A 20,311-nucleotide genomic window follows, 5' to 3' on the forward strand; every position below is an offset into this window, starting at 1 on the left:
AAAAAAAAACCTGTGGGGTTTTCAGCAAAATACCAGCTATCTACATGGTAAAAAATATAAATAAGGAAAGATATTAGTTTTATTTCCTATTTAAAAAAGTATTTGTGTATTTTATAGTAAAGAATCAGTCACATATCTTGAGAAAAATGAGACCACTGTCTCCAAGAAGTATATACTGACGACTAAATCCCTAGTCAATTACTGCAAATTCCACTAAGCGGATACTCGATTTTCTCATTTTAGCTTTTTGACTTGATAGTTCTTAGTGTATAATGGTTCCCTTTGCATGGATGAGGAATAATGAGTGTGCTGATACAGAAAAGGATCTGCAGCATGAGGTTTATAGGTTAAAGTACACTCAGATGCGTACTTCTTTCTTTACTCAGAAATCTAGATGCTAAAATTTTACACATACATCCCTCCAAAACAGAGTTGGTTGTGTGCTTTTAGTGCAAACAGTACTGCTTCCACACAGTATATTCAGATATTTCACTAAATGTAATATTTCCTGTGTTGCTGTTCTAAATCATATTCTGTTGAGCATGCAAGCAGATTAAATCCTGTTAATGCAGTCCAGATGCAAATGGAAAAATATACCTTCTTAACCAGTTCTTTGAATCCCCCCTGATGACCTTGTAAGAAGCCTGTCTCTCTTCACTGACTATATGGAAGAAAACCTTGGAATGGTAAAGCAGTGTACATAAATTTGTAAAAAATTGGAAGTGGAAGCTTGGGAACAAAAATTCAGAAGATAGTTCAATAACAATAAAATAAAATCCTTCATATTTTTTCCAAAATACCTTGAATTGATTTTTCAAGTTTGGCTATTAAGAATTAACATTTCAGAGTATTCAGAATTTAAATAGCATTTTTGCATTCAAAGCAAAATCCTGATTTCAATTCTACTTCTATGTACTCAGGTCATTGTTTATATGATTCTACAAAACAAACATGATGTTCTGGACAAAAAGAAAGTGAAAAGTGCTTTGTAAATAGTCAACATATGATGATTTTAAGTAAAGTATGCTTCTTAAGTGGTTAAATTGACCATTACTTTGGAACTATAAAACACAGAGACACAGAGCATCTCATTAACAGTAACATTCAGCTTCATTAACTGCATGAATATTCTCGCTTGTGCAGTTGCCCAACTCATTCCTCATTCAAATTTTGAAATAGATTTAAATAACAGCTCTTTGTATGGTCAGTATGTAAAAAGTGCATAAAAATATGAGCTATAAAGCCTCTGATTAAGTAAATAATGGTGAATGATTTATAAAAAAGTTATCAGTGTTTCATATATTACAAAACAGTAAGCAGTAAGTTTATGCAATTCTGTGCATATGTGTTTTCTATCCTAAAAGTTTTCAGATATAAACCTGATCTGATCTGCCTCAAATAGACATCAGATCAAAAGAAACTGAAATAATACTCCGATAATACTCAAATAAAAAAGAGTATAAATCACAAGCCTAGGCATATTCTCATAGGCAGTTAAAAAAATATTGGATATTGTTAAATACATCTTACAGATGGAGTTATTTTGAAGCCTGGATTCAAATATTTCCAAGGATTCAACTGTAATGAAATGTAGTAAAATGTTTTAGTGATCAATAAATTACTTCTTCTGGTAGAAACAAGGTTTTCACATTCAGTTATGAATATGATTTCCTATTACTGGTCTTTTTGCAATTCTGTAAACAACTGTTGCTGCCAAAATCTTAAAATTACCTATAGCTGCTGAAGCTGAGAGAAATCATTAATCTCTGTCATACCAATACTGCATCTGCATATGTTCATTACATCCCATTCTTAACATCCATAGTGAAATACCAAATAGCTTAGCACATTAGCCTAGATGATCTTAGCATCTGTTCATTTTTTTTCTATTAACTAATTAACTAACTAAATAAATCCCCCATGTACACTGAGGTGGTATTTTATACTGTATCTTATTGTAACTCTATCAGTTTCAAGGAAACTGCAAAAATACCAACTGAAGAATGGAGAAACCTGATTTTTACTATGCAAATTTTATTGTGTAGGTGAGACTAGTTTTCAGGAGCTAAATTCAGCTCTCAAATTGTTTCTGCTGGCTCAGTAACTGATAGCTAATGAGTTATATGATCTTTCTTATGATCTATAAAAAAGTTCTGTTTTTCTTGAGATAAATCCGGCTCAGTAACTGATAGCTAATAAGTTATATGATCTTTCTTATAAAAAAGTTCTATAAAAAAGTTCTGTTTTTCTTGAGATAAATCACACAAAAGTGGAAAACATTGATAACGTGGTCAAAATATAACAAAATATAATATATCACAACTACAAAACTCCATTGACTCTTAACTGGAGGAAAAAGCTATAAAAGAAAAACAAGTGAAAACATCTATTCTGTCATCATATCCTAAAGAAGTAGGGGTTTGTTATGTTTGCAATAAGGCCTTGTTCATCCAGGAAAGAGGATGGTCTAGTTGGAATCAGTGACAGACATTCACTACTTCTTTTACAACAAAATTTATTTTTTTCCATTTATTACAATGGCAGTACTCCCAAGCAAAATAATCTCCCTTCACTGAAAGTTACAACAGACAGCACTGGGAGATTGCTAAATAGATTATAAGTGACACTAATAGACACAATTTTTGCATCAATAAAGTATTTTTAAACTTTCATTACCTACCAAAAACACCTTCCAAAGCAAGGGAATGTTTCCCCTATTGCACACAACACCTTCCTCACCATCTCCTCTCTAAAAAACAACATTCATCCCTCATTTTAAAATGAGCAAAAATATTTGACTTCTAATGCAGAGATTTTAGAAGTTTGAACACACTTCCAAGCATTTGCAAGGACCAGTGTCCCAGTTTGATGCCACTGAGTTTTGGAATGCAATGCTATGATGGTTTTGGTAGATAATGAAAATATTGAACTTCTTCAAATTATTATAATATTAGATATTCTTTAGATTTGAGAATATATTTTGTTGGTTTTGCTGGTACACTACCACCCACTTCGCAATAGAAATTTAAGTACAAAACAATCCATATTTTACTTAAAATATATGTTTGTTTAAATTGGAAATGGATTAAACAGGTATTTTGTCTTCAAATTGTAAAAAGGAATGGAAAGTAACATAATAATTGGATTTTATTTTAACTTAAGAAGAAAAAGCTAGTTTTCTCATATTAACATCTGCATACATGGGAAAGGTTTTGTGCTCAATCTTACATAATATTTGATTTTTCACAAAATTAAAATTGCAAGTGACTATCACTTCCTGGTAAGATATGAATAAAATAAAACTTTAATCTTTTGTTAAAATTTAAATATGAAAATTCTTATGCTTGAGATTGTCAATGCTCATACAACTAAAGTCAGAAGAATCTTGAAATGAGCAAACTTCATATCTGTAGAAGTTTGAATAATTGGATATTTCCTGCATTTCAAGGCTTAACTTTTCCACCGACCACACACCCAAGAATTTAAATCTTGTAATGTGGTATATACAAAATATTTCATCTGATGTTTTCAAAGCCAGTAATAGCAGAAAGAAACAAACATATATGATGATATCCAAAGTATACTGAGTGTTGAATTTAAATACATATATATGGTACACATTTCAATACTCTGCTGTACGTTAATTCAAGAACACATGTTGATATGGAGAATGACATTACTACTAAGCTCTATTCAGAATAATAAGACTATTTATCTAATACTAATAAAAACTGGAATCAACAGTTTCTTGAGTTGTCACATATACATTTTATTACATATATCATTGGGAAGGGGTTTTTTCTGTAAGAGAATATTATTAAAATCACCTCAAAATTTTCACTTGTTTCTTCCCTATTACAAAGAGTAATGACAATGGCAACTGAAAGAAATTAAAGACTGCTCTTACCATGGCAGCTGGGCAGGGCTCTGTTCCATCCAGGTCTTCCATCATCTCCCATGATACAAGTTAGTGTAGAGTATCCCTGAAGAACATATCCTGCATCGCAGTAATATGTAACAGTGGAACCCAGTTTATAATCCATTCCAAGTCTGGTTCCATTCATTATATTTCCAGGATCAAAACAAGACTCACGAAGTTTTGCTGTAGAGGAAACAAGTGTGACTATAATTCTAAATATAATCCAAAATTAATAAATAATAACGATAAATAAAAATAAATATAATCTAAATATTTCCTGGAGTTCTCTTGAGGCCTTCTTTGAGCACCCTGTAGAACCTGGGGTTTTTTTTAAGAAGACTTTCCATCAAAAGTCTTCTCTACTTCATTTTAACAACTATTCAAATTACTCTATAATGACAGAAACTATGTCTTCTGTACGTTTATAAAGATAATTCCTATAGTGCTCCATTTTTTTGTCAGAATTCATTTTGATCAATGATAAATTTAGGTAGTTTGATTAAGTTAGATATATGGATATTTTTCCAGTAGATAAGGTACATCCTAGTTTTAAAATCTGTGGTGTAAAACTGGTGAATGGAGGAAATTAATATGAACAATTTGTTGCAAAATAAGAAGTCTGCAAACAAGAATGTCTTCAAAATTAATAGACCTCAAACGAGTTTCTGCATGTATATGATATGATGGCATATTTTCATATACATATTTATCCCTCAGTGGACAAAATAATATAAAGTTATTCCCTAAACACATCTAATTTTTCATCATTTATAGCTATTTGCTTCATATTATTGAAAAAATTCAAACATATTCATACATTTTTATAAATACTTCCCTTTTACTTCTATAATGTGAATACCAATGTCCAGTAACATATTGAACAAAAATTAACATTCAACACTTCTAATTAACATCATTATTATGCAGAAGGTGAGAAAAGTAAAACATTTTTGGAAAAATTGTAACTTCCTTTAAGGAAAAAAGAGTAAATGTATTATGTAGAAGCTGGGGTAAAGCAGATTATTTTATGCTGTGCAGGATGGAGTCTGCAATAATATATTTTATCAAGCAGAAGATGGAAATTTCAGACTTTCTTTAACATTTAAGGGAGTTGTGAAGAAAATCAATAGGGAACACTTTCTTGTTTTCTAGAAGACCAGTGACAGCTTTCAAATACATCAAAAAAATGTTTATTTACCAGGCCTATTTGCACTGTGGAACTTTCTGCTACAGGAAGGTATGGTTGCCAAAAGATTATGAGAGCTTTGAACTTCCTGGAAGACTTTTTAAGAGTTTTATATAAAAAAGACACTTTATCTGATCCTGTCAGTACCTAAACTGAAGTTTCTGAGAAATTATAGATAAGCAGGAACAATTATTATTTATTTGACTTTTATATAGTTTGGCCACACATAAACTATTGGTCACTACTAGAGCCAAGCTAATGAACTAAGTCCATCCCTTAAGGCCACTTTTATGTAGTATTTCTGAGAGGAGATAAATACATTGTGGTTACATTTGAAGATGAAACATCGAATAATTCTTTTGAATTTTCAATTTCACAACTTTCAAAAAAAAGTCAAGATCTCCTAATGTGTTCAAAATTTACTATGATTTGCATATATAATCTACAGAGCATGGTTCTGATATGAAAAACAACACAGTGACAAATAATAATTACAATACATATTTAATCATTAAGAACAGGATTAGGTATTCACATTTATTCATATATGTAGTGGTACTGTGTAGTTTAAAACTTACTTAACACCCATTCAAAAATTTGGATGGACAATGAAAAATAAAAATATGTAATTTACTAGAATTTCTATAAGATATCACACAGATATTAATAATTATTGAGTAAGACATCCACACATTCATTTGAGAAGTCTGGCAGGTCTTAGGGCAAATTTAAAACTCTTTCAAGTCTAAATTATCAAACTTAGTGGAAAAAAGGAAAAAAAGGATAAATTCATTTAGGATTATAACGAATACTTTAGAAAACTAATGCAATAATATTTTTTCCTGTTATGAACCCATATTGATATAACTGTATTGATTCATAATTGCTATTGTGAGATCATCATTCTTGAGTTTATGACAAAAATAATTCAAAATGTTTCAAAGGTACTTTAAAAGGTACACAGATAAAACAGATATTAGTACTAGATGAAAAAAAATAAAGTAATCTATTATGTTTGGTGCATAAATCAAAAATTGAAAAAAGAATGATCTGTCACAGCAGAAATTACCTCCAGAGAAAAAATACAGCCCTGTAATTTTCTTTTCCCCAAAATTATAGTTGTGACAGGCTCCTGAAATTGCTGACTAAACAGTAACAATGTCACTGTAGAAATACAGTTTCTTAATACCAATTCTGAAAAATAAAGCCTGAAATACTAAGTACCTTAAAACTACTTCTGCAAATCTGAAGGAACTGCTAAGTGAACTTGTAGAAAAAATAAGCAGAATGTGCTACAATATATGAAGAACAAATCAAATTGAGCAAAATAATTCTTCAGATCGGGCTGAGAACCAGTGAAAAAAAGACCAAGTAAGAAAACTGTTTCAGCAAATTTAAGTGCTCCCAGGACACAGGAGGGAAAGTTCTTCACCACTGATATCATGTTGCTCCAACTGAGGAACACAAGACATTGTGTAGCCCTTTCCCTTTTTTCCTAATAATATTAGTATCATCAAGTTAAAAACATGTTAGAGCAGTGACAGATGTAGCAGAACATCAGAGAAAATGCTGTACTATTACAAATATTCTTTTTCAGTAGGAGCATTTTAAAAATTATTTTCTGTAATAAGTAGGCAGGAAATAACTTTTTTCATTGGGCAGTTCAGATTTGGGTTACAGTAACATTAAACTCTTGGCTGTTCATACCAGGTGCCAATTCCTTCTGTATATAATAAAATTTTGTAACAAGCTTCAAAGAAATCAGCATTTACTTCTCTGGTAACATTGTCACACCACTGGATCAAGTAAGGCTCTGAAATACAGGCTGAAAACAGTGACACATGCTGTTTCAATCGCAAGTGCAACAAGGAAGTCTCTGTTTGATAACATAGTGTAATGATGCCAAAATCCTCCTGAAAACTAGTATCTCAGTGCTTGGAGAACGGTATTGAAAGCCAAAAGAAGCAAGTGCTTTGTCCAGAAGGTGATGACTTACCATGACATCCCTACTTTTCAAAGAGAATAAAGCCATAATAAACTTCTTGGAGATAACATTACACACATACCAAACTATAGCAAGCGTATTCTCCAGAGTACTTAATAGAACTAATACACTTTTCCTCCATTATAACATAGAAATTAAGTGAGGGAGAGAGAATGGGAATAAAACTCAACCCTGTAGTTACAGATCAGATCTGGGATATGGGTCAGTCTGAGATTTGAATCTGAAAAATAGGGTCCACCAATGAAGTATAATTTGAGTACAGTGTCACTTAAAATAGGATTAGTGTACATATAGGGCACAACTGCACCCGTTACAATTTGTATGAAAAATTTATGTCCATCAAATTAGAAAAATTTAGGTTGAAAGAGATAGAGTACAACTCCCATACAAATTAGGGCAAATTTGATTAGGTTACTTAGGCCTTTGTACAGTCCAGTCATGATTTTGAAGGATTCCGATGCCATCATCTAAGGGCAAGCAGTTCCAATGCTTGACTGTCAGAGTAATTAATTTTTTTAATATGTAAATGAAATTTCTGTTATGTCAATTTGTCAGTGCATTAGCTCTCAGCTTATCACTATGAGCATCTGAGAAGACTTTGGCTCTGCCTTTTTAACATGCCCTTGCTGCACTCCCTCCTTAGGTAGCTGGAGCAAACCCAGCTGGGACAGCTGATGCCAAATTATCCAGCCAAAGTTGGATCCTATCATATGGTATGGTATCCATATGATGCTATGCCCAGGATATAAATTTTGGGGAAGAAGAAGGAAGGGAGGGACATTTGAAGTCATGCATTTGTCTTTCCTAGTCATCATTATGTGTGATGGAGCCCTGCTTTACTGGAGATGGCTGAACATCTTCCTGCCCATGGGAATGAATTCCTTATTTTGCATGGCTCTTGCCTTCTATATTGAACTGCCTTTATTCAATCCATGAGTTTTCTCACTTTTACTCTTCTTATTATTTCCTCCATCGTGCTGGAAACTGAAGTGGCCATTTTCCAGGAAAAACACCCTTTTGTGATTTTTTCCTTGCAATTCACATTCCTATGTCCCTAAGATTGAGGTTGACATTGTATCTCACTTTCTCATGTTCTCTCCATGTCCAGTTTATCCACTGATTGTCCCTCCCTGTCTTCCAAGATCTTTACTGCTAGTGAGGTGACATTTGATGTGCTCTGTAAGAAGTTACAGCATGTGGATCATTTACACAGGACTTTTGGATCTCTGGATCTTTGGATAACTGCAAGGTCATCATAAATCTCCTGCAGCATAGCAAATTCCTTGAGGTACTGAATACCTCTCCTCATGGGGGCCCATTTGTCTGAATGGATTATAAATCATCTTATAAGGAATACCTTTTCCTCATGCCTGGAAGGTATCACTTTCAGAGGCTGCGCCCCATTTTCAATCAGTTTGACAATGCTCCCTTCCCTAGAAAAGGGATCCTAGGTGCTGGACTTTTCCCTCTAATTCCAGATTACTGACTGTGTTAACCCAGCATTGGTGCAGCCAAACTGACTGCTGATTGTATGGTCACTGACTTGTTTATGAGTTCTTCCTCTTCATCCTCCTCTTATGATGGCCCTTCAGAGTAGCCCTCTTTACCCACCTCCTCCTTGTCCTTCTCACTAGGAGTTTCTTTCTTTATGAAACAAGCTGATGTTTTCATCCACTATTTCTGTTTGTGTGTAGGGGTGACTGATACCAGCATGGGTTGTTCCTCTGGTTCAGTTGCAAGGCCTATCACAGCAGCTGGAGTAACCAGAGCTCCCGTTGTTTTATTGTGAGATCCAGAGACCTCTTCCACTTGAGGACAGTCAATTATCTTGAATAGCGCTTGGCAGACCCAGGCCAGGTCCCAGGACATTGCAATGATTTATGTCTCTCTGGAATTGCTAGTGTGACAAGATACTTTCCTCAAATATTTTAGTAGATTTTGAGCATTCTACATTTGTTCAGGGCTGAACTACCAAAACATTGGAGGTAGACACTGTCCTTGGTACTTGCCCAGCTTTTCCCATGGACTCTGTAACTTGTAATGATCCAACTTCAGGGCAGATCTTTGGGAAGTATCCCTAAATAATTGTTTAACCTCAAGCAAAACCTGAAACACATGCACGAGACATAGCAATATTAATATGCTGGTTTGAACATCTCAAGGATATTTGAAATTCTCCAGAGCCATCACAATTAGCCTGGAGGAGAATGAAAAAGTGAAAGTGAAAGAAAAGGTGAAGGAGTGGGGCAAGTGTTACTCCTCCTCTGCCCCACAGATTGGGTCTCTGATGAGAAAAGATAAAGGCTGTGATTGTTAATAGTTTTCAAGAGGTGGTACCCTAAAAGTACCTGTATGGCAATCATACTGAGCAAAAATACAAGATTAGTCTCACAAACAGGAATTATTTTATCATATCTTGAGCTAGTGTTACACAGTCCATCAAAATTATATATTATAGATCAAAAAATATACAATATATATTATATATTGTATATTATATATCAAAATATATATATTATATATCCTTAATTCAGTTCCCAGAGATAGCAAAAGAACATATAAATATGTTGCATAACCCAATTCTCAGAGCAAGCACAACAACTGTGATTCCAAATAAATCAACATTGTGACTAGTGACTATTTAATTAACATAATGGATGATTAAAACAAATTTGCTTAAACACACTCTGGTCAGACCTGTAGTCAGCCTGCCAAGAAGGACTGTTGAGTTTTAGCCCCAGTCAGCAAGTAAAGACCATGCAACTGCTCATTCAGTGGAATCCACAGTGGTATGGGGAGAGAACTGCAAAGGTTAAATTGAGATAATTTGTAGATTGAAATAAGAATGGTTTAATAATTTAAATAAAATGTAATAATAATAACAGTAATAGAAACAATAATAAATTTTAATGGAAGGAAAACATAAACAAAGAGACAGACATAAAACCCCAGAAAAACAAGTTATGTAAATGAAAAACAATTGCTTATGACCAAATGACTGATGCCCAGCTAGCACCTAAGTAGGCTCTCCCAGACCAGAATATCATAATTGGAAAGATGGGGTCAGCTGTTGTGGCTGTGTTCCCTCCCAGCTTCTTCTGCTTCCCCAGACTCTCACCAGCAAAGCAGCATGAGAAGAGACTGTCTCCCTAATAAATATCCTTCACACTTGGATTGGTGTAAAGGAGAAACACTTTGATTCCATGACACAAGACTTCATTCAACAGCATAGAAGAAAAAGATCAGCCTCTTTAAAAATAATTTATTTTCTTGTTCTTCAGAAGTTCTGTGATCTCCCTATAGCACTTCCATCGGCATTTATTATTTTTCAATTTAGTTGAAGAAATACATGTAAGTGAAATGAAACACTTCATACATCTGGGCTTACCATCAACATGGTTGAGAGCTACTTTTAACTTTTCAGGACTAGCTCATGCTGTGGAGAAAATTTCCTTGACATCTGCAGGATCCAATGACTGTAGGAAAGTATAAGGAGGCTTCATGGGCTTTACGAAGCAATAAATACATTATTATTTCCCTTCTATACCTTTGCACTTACTAACTGCTCTCAGAACAAATGGAGAAGAAAATAAGACTAAGGAGGTCTATATCACCCCTATTTTCTTTCTGATTGTCTTTACAGAATATTTTCATATTAATTTAATAGCAAATATTTCTCTTTCTCAAGCCATGCAGAGGCAGTTATGAAAGTTCATATTGATTATATATTTTGCAAGTCTACATTTTCTTGTTTACTGTGCTGTAACCTCAGGCAGAGCTGAGACAGGTGGGCAGCTCTGCTGTGGTCCATCATATAACAGTCACATAACAAAATAGTGTTTTATTTCCAATAGTGGACTCCTACATTCTAGCATGTCATTTCATTTGACAGGACCTTAAATGCATCTAAATCAACCTGACCTTCTGTGTAAAATAAAAAAAAAAAATCTGGATAAAACATACCCTCTCTCTCTCTCTCTCTCTCTCTCTCTCTCTCTCTCTCTCTATCTATATATATATATATATTTTTATGTTATGTTTCTACTCTCTCTCTCTCTCTCTCTCTCTCTCTCCATATATATATATATATATGCTGTTAAGTTATGCCACTGCAACATTTTTTTTGAAACTTCTGTCTCCTATTTTGAAACTTTGTAAACTTCTGTCTCCTATTTTCTCATAGAATCACAGACGCATAGAATGATTTATGCTGCAAGGGTCCTTAAAGATCATCTAGCTCCAAATGCTCCTGCCATGAACAAGGAAGACCAGGTTTCTCAGAGCCTCCACTAGACCAGGTTGCTCAGAGCTGCATCCATCCTGGTTTTAAAACCTCCAGGCACTGGGAGTCAACAATCTCTCTGGGCACCTTGTTCCAGTGCCTCACCACCCTCACAATAAAGAATTTCTTCTTAATATCTAATTTAAATCTGCCATCCCTCAGCTTAAGGCTATTCCCCCTTGTCCTATAACTACATGCCCTCATGAAAAGTGCCTGCCCAGCCTTCTTGTAAGCCTGCTTCAAACACTGAAAGAGGAATCATACATTCAACATTACAGACAAATTAAGTCATACTAGAAACTTTAAGTTAGCAATATTATGACATTGTACTTGTATGAATAAAGTATTCACATTATCATATTGTCAGGCAAAACAAAAACAGTACCAGGCAAAAAATTCTAAGAAATTAAACCAAAATTTGCACTCATGCATTGAACTCTGTAAATATAGAGAAAAACAATTTTATTTACCTTTGTATTCCAGGTGGAATCCAGTAAAACTAACAGATCCATCACTCCGAAAAGCCAGATGCATGGTATTGGAACTGCTCTCTATCCTCTCTGGCAGTTTGCTATCTTGAAAGCTTCCAATCAGTGGGCTATTACTGTCTGGCCCATCATAGATATAAAGAAAATCATAATTTGGTTCTATACTGAAGCTAGAAAACAAAAAAGAGAAATGTCAGATGGAATATGCTTTGCCTAACATTTTCACTCTTATGACCATAAATTTGAAATTTACTATCACTGTTTTACTAAAAGGAAAAAAGTTGCCTCCACTGTCAGAAAAAGTGTTTTATTAGCAAACACAGAAATACTATATCTTTTGGTTCACACCTTAGAAACAATAATTTCCTGCTAGCCAGAAAAAGGAAAGCTTTTTAAATAGATAAAAAATAGTAACATATTTCCAAAGATTTAGAAAAATAAATAACCTAGATCTATTGGAACCCTTGGCAGAAATGCTTTATGATATAATGCACTCAGCTTCCAGCCAGACTTTCAGACAGCCAGAGGATGATCTTCCCATATCTCTTAGAGCAAGAAGCATTTTGCCTATGATCAGTTTAAAAAAAATATGAAGTATTGAAACCTCCCATTTTCTCCTGAATTACATTTGTTAATGTAGTTCTAATGTTAACTACATTAACTACATTTGTTAACTATCTTAGTTAAATTCAAACTTAATTTTAGTTAAGGGCAGAGAGTTAACCAATTTTACTTGTAAGATTGTCCCCATACAAAAAGAAAGTTTTCTAAAAAGGTAGTAAGAGAATGAAAATGCAAACTATTATGTCTCTACTTGACAGTAGCCCCTCACTGAAATAAATGTAGGCATTGAAGATCTGATAGAGCTCCCCTTTTAACTTCTGGATTATTTCAAAAATATTTCCTTATAAAATAAATGCGAAAGTAAAAAGTTAACAGCTTTGATTATTAAAGTGTCATAATTCATCTTGAGTTTAAAAAGATTTGCTGGAGTAAATTCCACTCAAAAGATTATTTAACAGTACTTAGTAGAGTGTTCAGTGTTTCTCACTCTAGATCAGTCTGTGAGTCACAAATGAGGCAATTCTCAATAAAGATACAATCTACTTTGGCCAAGACCAAGCTTCTGATTTTCTATTAAAGATTCACAGCAACAGTCCATATTTTGAGAATTTTTTAACTTGGTATTTGGGATCTATAAACTGCTAATAGTATTTGGATTCACATTGCAAAGTATTTTTCTTATTCTAAGATGGAGGATCTCATATCTAAATGCAGAATATAAAAAGCAGAATATTCTTAAATATATTGTGCTCATGATATTAAGCCAAACTAACAAAAGAAGTGCTGGTACACAATAGAAAGTTTCCTCACCAACTCACAACATTCTGGATCACCAACAAAATAATTATAGTGTTAATTATGTAAATATAAATATGTGAATAATTTCCTTAGGATGGATTCACAAAAACACATGCTATGTTATTGAACACCAAGAACAGACAACTATATGACCTACCTCTCTAAAGAAGTCATCACATTAGCACTGGTCAGAACAATATAGACACTATTATAGACCACCCAGCGTAAGAAGAACTTAAACTTGATAGGACAACATAAGTTCCATTTTGACCTTTTCTGTGACATATTTCCTAGTTGGGATGCGTAATTTTCACACATAACAGATATATTAATTTACATCATGGTTACAAACAGCACAGACAGCAAAGGTTCCTTTGTGAATTCTATTAAGCTCAATTTAGTCTTCTATTGTAATAAAAGTCTAGAACTATTCCATTTAATAGCCAGAACATCAGGAAATATCTTGAGTGTCCTGAAATTATTTGGACTAATAAAACTAAATTTAAAGACTACTTTTGAAATTTTGCCTAAATAGCAGCTGTCACATACAAATAGATGAATCATCAATAGTTTTCATCATAAAAGACCATCCTGGTTTGCAGACATTTCAGTGAGTTACTCCATGCCACCTTCTCAGGAACTGAATCTTAGTTATATTAAGCACCACCTACCTCAACATTAGCCAGTGTAAACAGAATGCTTTTAAGGAAACAGCAAGGAGTTTCCAAGCTCCACCTGGATGTGTATGATGACTCTGATATATTTCTTGTAATTTTTAACAAAGATAATGATTACTAACCCCTTTAATAGTTCTTTACGTACACATATATTACCCTACAGAGATCTAAACAATAATAAAATTATAATAAAATTATAATAATGAAGCCAATAATAAAGTTATAAACATGACTTAAAAATCAGCTTACCTGATAAATGCTAATGATATAACATAATCACTATTAACATTGATAGTCCAGTCACAATCTCTGCTGTGGGGATAAGGATGAGGGAAGTTTGGTGAAAGTATAAAACCTGATGAGCCAGTCAGGTTTCCTCCACAGGGAGCTGTGAATAAAAATAGACTGAACTTGAGGAAAGAAGGTAAGAAACAAAGAAGCAAGTAGCAGCAATCTGTTCACTGACATTTAGTGTCCTCCAAAAGTTAAACAAGTGAGGTATTTACAAAGTTTTAATAGAAACAAACATATTCACATTTTGCATTAGACAAATACTAATACTACTATGTGAAACTCTTGGTTTTGAAATCTGTCCTTTTGCTTGCATAGCATCATTTCAAGGTTTTTCTGAATATACTGTGAACTTGAAAAATGCTCTGGCTACACACATAAAAAGACTTGACTGGGTAAGTTTTCTGCTCTCTTCTTATTATTAAAGGTGTTCTAAAAGAACCTCCTTAGGCTATGAAACATGATACTTACATTGATAATGCAATTATCTGCCTTTTCACCAGATAACAGTGATTAGTACTTCAGATCAAGATGGCTATAATATAAATTAAATTTAAAAAAATATTCAAGTAATTGCACTTTTCAAAATCAAGAGATAAATAAAATAGCTTTAAGCACAATCAGAATAAAACAGACACATTTTTCTATGTGATTTTGAGGTTCCCAAATGTTGTGGGGTTTCAGTCCAGAAAAATAAATAGTAAGCAGAAAAATAAATAGTAAGAAAGAAGGAATGTATAATGAAATCTTGTTCTTCAGCATTCCATTGATTACTCAGGTCTTCTGTAACAGAGATTCTGTGAGCTCTATGGTTATTTGAATCTCTTATAGAATCATATATAGATCACTGAGTGCAACCATTAACGTAACACTGCCAAGTCCACCACCAAACCCTATCCCTAAGTGACACATATACCCGTGTTTTAAATACCTCCAGGGTTGGGAACTAAGCCACTTCCCTGGTCAGCCTTTACCAATGTTTGGTAACCCTACTGCTGGTAAAGAAATCTGTCCTCCTAGCCCATCTAAACCTCCCATGGTGCAAATTCAGGCCATTTTTCCCATCCTGTCATTTGTTACTTGGGTGAAGAAATGAACACCACCCTCAATACAACCTCATTTCAGGTAGTTGTAGAGAGCAAGAGTATCTTCCCTGAGCCTCCTTTCCTCTAGGCTACACTATGTCAGCTTCCTCAGGTGATCTTCCTAATGCTGTTATCTGGACCCTTCACTAGCTGTGTTGCCCTTCTCTGGACTCACTCTATTATCTCAATGTCACCAGCACCAAGTACAGGGAGATGATCGCTGCCCTGGTCATGCTGGCCACATCTTGCTGATATAAGCCAGGACACCATTGGATTCTTTTGGCCTCTGGGCACACACTGGCTCATGTTTGGCAGCCTGTCAATCAACACTCCCAGGTCATTTTGCACTGGGCAGTTTCCAGCCATTCATCCCCCAAGACTGGAGTCCTACATGGTGTGGCACAGGACTCATCATTTCACCTTACTGAACCTTGTAGCAGTGGCCTTGGCCTATTGATCCAGCCTCTGCAGATCCTGCTGCAGAGCCTTCCTGCCATCCAGCAGATCAACACTCCAGCACAACTTAGTGACACCGGAAAACTGAGAGTGCGCTCAATTGCCTCACCCAGATCATCAATAAAACATTAAACAGGACTGGCCCCAGAGTACTGGGGGAACACCACAGGTGACTGGACACCAGCTGGATGTAACTCCATCCACCCTGACTCTCTGAGGCCAACCATCCAGTCAGTAGTGACCCAGTGAAGAGCTCACCTGTCCAACCTATGAACAGTCAGTTTCTCCATGAGAATGATGTGGGAAATAGTGCCAAACACTTAACCAAATTCTGGATAGTTAACATGCCCTGAGCAGGTGTCCTTGTCATACAAGGAGATCAGGTTGCTCATTACCTGATGAGCAACCTGAACATACCTTTCATAAACCAATGTTGTCTGGGCCTGATCCTCTGGTTGTTCTGTATGCGCTGTGTGATTGCACTCCAGAGGATTTGTACAGATGAAGATTATATGTACAGGTATAATTCAACCTACTGGGAAATATACAGTGTATTTCCTAATATCATGAGAAATAATGCTTCCAACACAGGAAAGACATTGACGCTTTGGAGAGAGTCCAGAGTCAGGGAGATGGAACACTTCTCTTACAAAAACAATCTGAGAGCATTGGGATTGCTCTGCCTGGAGAAGACAAGGCTCCAGGAGAACTTATGGTGCCTTTCAGTGACTAAAGAGAGTCTACAAGAGAGCTGGAAGAGGATTTTTCACAAGGTCGTTCAGTAGCAGGACAAGGGGGAAGTGTTTTAAAGTTAAAGGTAGGTTTAGATCAGGTTTTAGGATGAAATTCTTTACTGGGAGAGTGGTGAGAATTGGAGCAGGTTGTCCATGGAATTTTTGGATGCCTATCCCTGGAACTGTTCAAGATAAGACTGGATGGGGCTTTGAGTAATATGGTCTAATGGAAAGTGTCCCTGACACAGCAGGAGGGTGGGAATTAGATGGTCCAACTCAAACCACTCTGCAAATCTATGATTCTATTAATTACATCATAGGTCATTTACAAATTCAAGTAAAGCAAGTAGAATACTTAAGTAGATTAACATATCCTCAGTCACAGTATATATGAGTATAGTCTTTCTACATTTTAAATATCTGTTTATACTTAAAGGGAGTAATGAATAGCAAAATTAACTCAAAATGAAAAAAAAAGAAACCCACCAAAAAATTAGAATCTCTGTTTACATTAAAACTGGGGATGAATCATAAAATCATCATTTTGTGTAAAACCAGTTAGAAGTGGAAACAACAGACATTAGGATGGCTTTAGGAAAACAATAATATCACAAAGTAAGAGTACTAGCAAATGCATGAAATACATATTCCAGACCTAGCACAATTTGTTTTGTTTTTTTGACAACCGCCAAATACAATTTTTATCACAATAACATTTTCCCAGATGCTTTCAGTTTACAGGTAAAGTTCCATTAGCTACAAAGAAACAGATGGGAGAAATTTCATTTAGTGTGAAACATCTACTTAGTTTTACAATAAGGATAATAATTGCAAATTTTCTATCTTCAAAAAATTAAAATTTGCATTGTTTCTAATTAAAAGCATATGCCATTGAATGTTCTTTTGTCACAATTTCAAAATGAGTAAAACTAAATTATTACAAAACAATACACATCTATTAATTGCAAAATAGTTCAGTGTAACTTTCTGCAACCTTGTTGAAGTAAAAGTTCCAGTAAAAAAGGAACTGTGGGATTGTATGGAGTGTAAAGGCTGCTCATCAGCTGGAACTAATGTTCTTCAGTATAACCCTGTACATTTCTCGTTTTCAGCTTCTTTAATGGTTGTACTCTCTGCATATCCTAGGAATGAAAATGTGAAGAATACCAAAGAGGATATTTAGGTTATTGATTGCAACCAGACTTCACTGAAATGACCACTAAACTGTATGAGTCTGATGATATTTTTGAAGTACTCTGAACTGGCATATAATCATACAAGGAAGTTAAATGCTATGTCCTTGTACCAGACTAAATTCTGCCAATGTCTGCATTAATGCTACTTTCCTGAGGTCTTGTTTTAGTTCAGTTCCCTGGTAGTTCATTGATAGAATATTTTTCATATGAGTAACTTCTTTCTTATATACTTATTCTTTACACACATCAGAAGTTCTGTTTACAGTGTTTCCATTTAATTCTTCCCAAGGCCTGTTGATAATCAGAAAGGGAATAAATGGAAAGTACACTCAGCTAGACAGCCAGCCACAATATATTTTATTTCAAGTCATGTCTTTAACAGCAGTAAAGAAATAATAAAATAAAAATAAAAATAAAATAAAAAATAAAATAAAATAAAATAAAAAATAAAAAATAATCTTCAACCATTGACCTATGAATTTCTATAGAATTTTCTTCAGATAGAATGGTTTCAGATTATTTTAATTGTCACTTCACTGGATAGTAAATTGAGAATTTTAACATAATCTAGTGAAAAATGTTATTAGCTTTTGTTTCCTTTTCCAGTTTACTATTGTCTCTAAACTTAGTCATAGACTTTCTGTCTCTGTGTGTTTTAATTAAATTCTTATGTGTTTCAGAATCCATAATTTTCTGAATTTAATGTATAGAAAGTTATTATTGCTATGACCTTATTTTTAGCTGAGGACAGACCAGCTCTGAAAACAAAGTTTAAAGAACACCTTTTACAGTATTAGACATGAGGTAAGAGTGAACAAATATAACAGTTCATCTAGAAGGAAAGGCAAATGTCAAAACACTATGAGAAATATATATTTTTTATGTGGTACACAGTAAAAACTAGATGTAGATTATGTGAGCCTATCTTTATAAACCTCTGTGTAGACACTGTGGTAAGCAAGCACTGAGCCTTACTGTCTGTGATGATCTCAGCACTCATTATTTCTATATAAGGAAGTATAGGTTGGGGTGGTTTTTATTTACAATCTATTTATTTTCTCTAGGAGGCAAAAAAATCTTATTCCACAGCTTTCTGGCTTTTATTTATTTATTATTTATTTTATTGAATTATTCTTAAAGAATGAAACAGAATGTATGTAATTTACTTTTAATTTTGTTTTAAAAAAACAAACTACCCAACATATTAAAGAATCATCATATCATTTGATTTTGAATGGAAAGTACCACTGGAATTAAGTGTTTAAATTAAAACCTTTTTTATAGATGTAAATATGAAAAACAAGACCTTGCCTGAAACAAAACAGTAGAAACAAGCAAAATCAAGCCACGAGAAAAAAAAAAAAATTGACCTATGAATTTCTGAAGAAAGTCTGAATCCTCTGGGAGACAGTCTATACTTCCTGTAAATGTATAGTTAACCTGAAACCTAAAATCTGTTTTTGCATACCAGAATTTTTAATGTAATCCCCGAGAAAACTAAGTAGATACAGTCATTTAAGATTCTGGTACCTAAGCAGGATTGGATCCAGAAAATCATTAGAATGGAAAACGTGGAGCTATTTTGTGCAGCACAGGCACAAACCAAAGGACTATCTTTTGGCAGAAACATGCTCTCAAATTTATAGTTTCTCAGAAACTATAAGTTCTCTTCAGTATAGAAGAATTTCTAATTACTATCTTTCATTCAAATACATGAATCATTATTTAATTCTTTGTTATTTTCCCATTGCTAGTACCTTTAAAAGGAAGATGTTAAAATTTTGCAAGGCAAGACTAAGAGAATTAAAAAAAACAAGGCACTTCCACAGATAAGAATAATTAAAAAGTACATTTACCTAGTTTTGAGTATTAATAATTAAGAGGTTTGAAAAGACAATTTGGTGTGTAAAGAACTAATAAAACAGATCTGGAACATGGCACAACTATACACCTTTGGAATTATTCCTGCCTCTTATTCTTATTATCCTTCCAGCCTCTTATTTCATTAAAATTATGTTTGTTTTTTTTCTAAAACTTTGATAAATGATGATGATGTTGAAGTTATGTGTGGGGTAAGTATTGCCTAGTTTGGATTTACAGGAATGGAAGCAACATTAATGAATATATTACAAGTTACGAGAAAAAAAAATCAATGAACTTCAGGGTGTACTGAGCTACAACACAGTTTTGAAATCACTTAGCTCCAAGGTAAGGTTTGCACACTCTAGTCTATTAGCAGTTCATATTCTCCAAGAATGTATTATTATAGGAAATCAATAGAGAATAACTTCATGCTTGACATTTGGACAAATAAATCATCATAATAAGCATTCTTGCTACTCTGTGTACAGCAGGTGTTTTGCATGAAGTGTAGAACTTACCAGTATTAGATAAATGGATGCATGCAACTGAAAAATGAGTGTATGCATATTTATTATGTGCTATGGACAGAACATCAGCTAAGCAACACCTACATTTAATCTATTTTGTAATATCATCAATGCACTATTGATAGTGATTAAAACTGCTAGTACTGCTTTATAATAGGATAATTATTTTTCAGTTGAGATATATATTTTAAAACAACAATATCAAATAAGGTCAGCATGATAGAAAAATATTTTAACTTT

General features: G+C 33.9%; 1 protein-coding gene across 1 annotated transcript in view; it reads right to left on the minus strand.

The window, feature by feature from the left end:
* Positions 1-20,311, minus strand: part of CSMD3 (CUB and Sushi multiple domains 3) — a 593,341-nt gene that overhangs the window by 158,082 nt on the left and 414,948 nt on the right. Inside the window, exons 28-30 of the mRNA XM_039715519.1 lie at positions 14,169-14,307; positions 11,863-12,050; positions 3,908-4,102 (exon numbers count right to left, since the gene is read on the minus strand). Of these exons, the coding sequence (XP_039571453.1) occupies positions 3,908-4,102; positions 11,863-12,050; positions 14,169-14,307 (522 nt within the window). The remainder of the gene's footprint in view (positions 1-3,907; positions 4,103-11,862; positions 12,051-14,168; positions 14,308-20,311) is intronic.

Source organism: Passer montanus, unplaced genomic scaffold (genome assembly GCF_014805655.1).
Source record: "Passer montanus isolate IOZ18808 unplaced genomic scaffold, ASM1480565v1 scaffold33, whole genome shotgun sequence".
Taxonomy (NCBI): domain Eukaryota; kingdom Metazoa; phylum Chordata; class Aves; order Passeriformes; family Passeridae; genus Passer; species Passer montanus.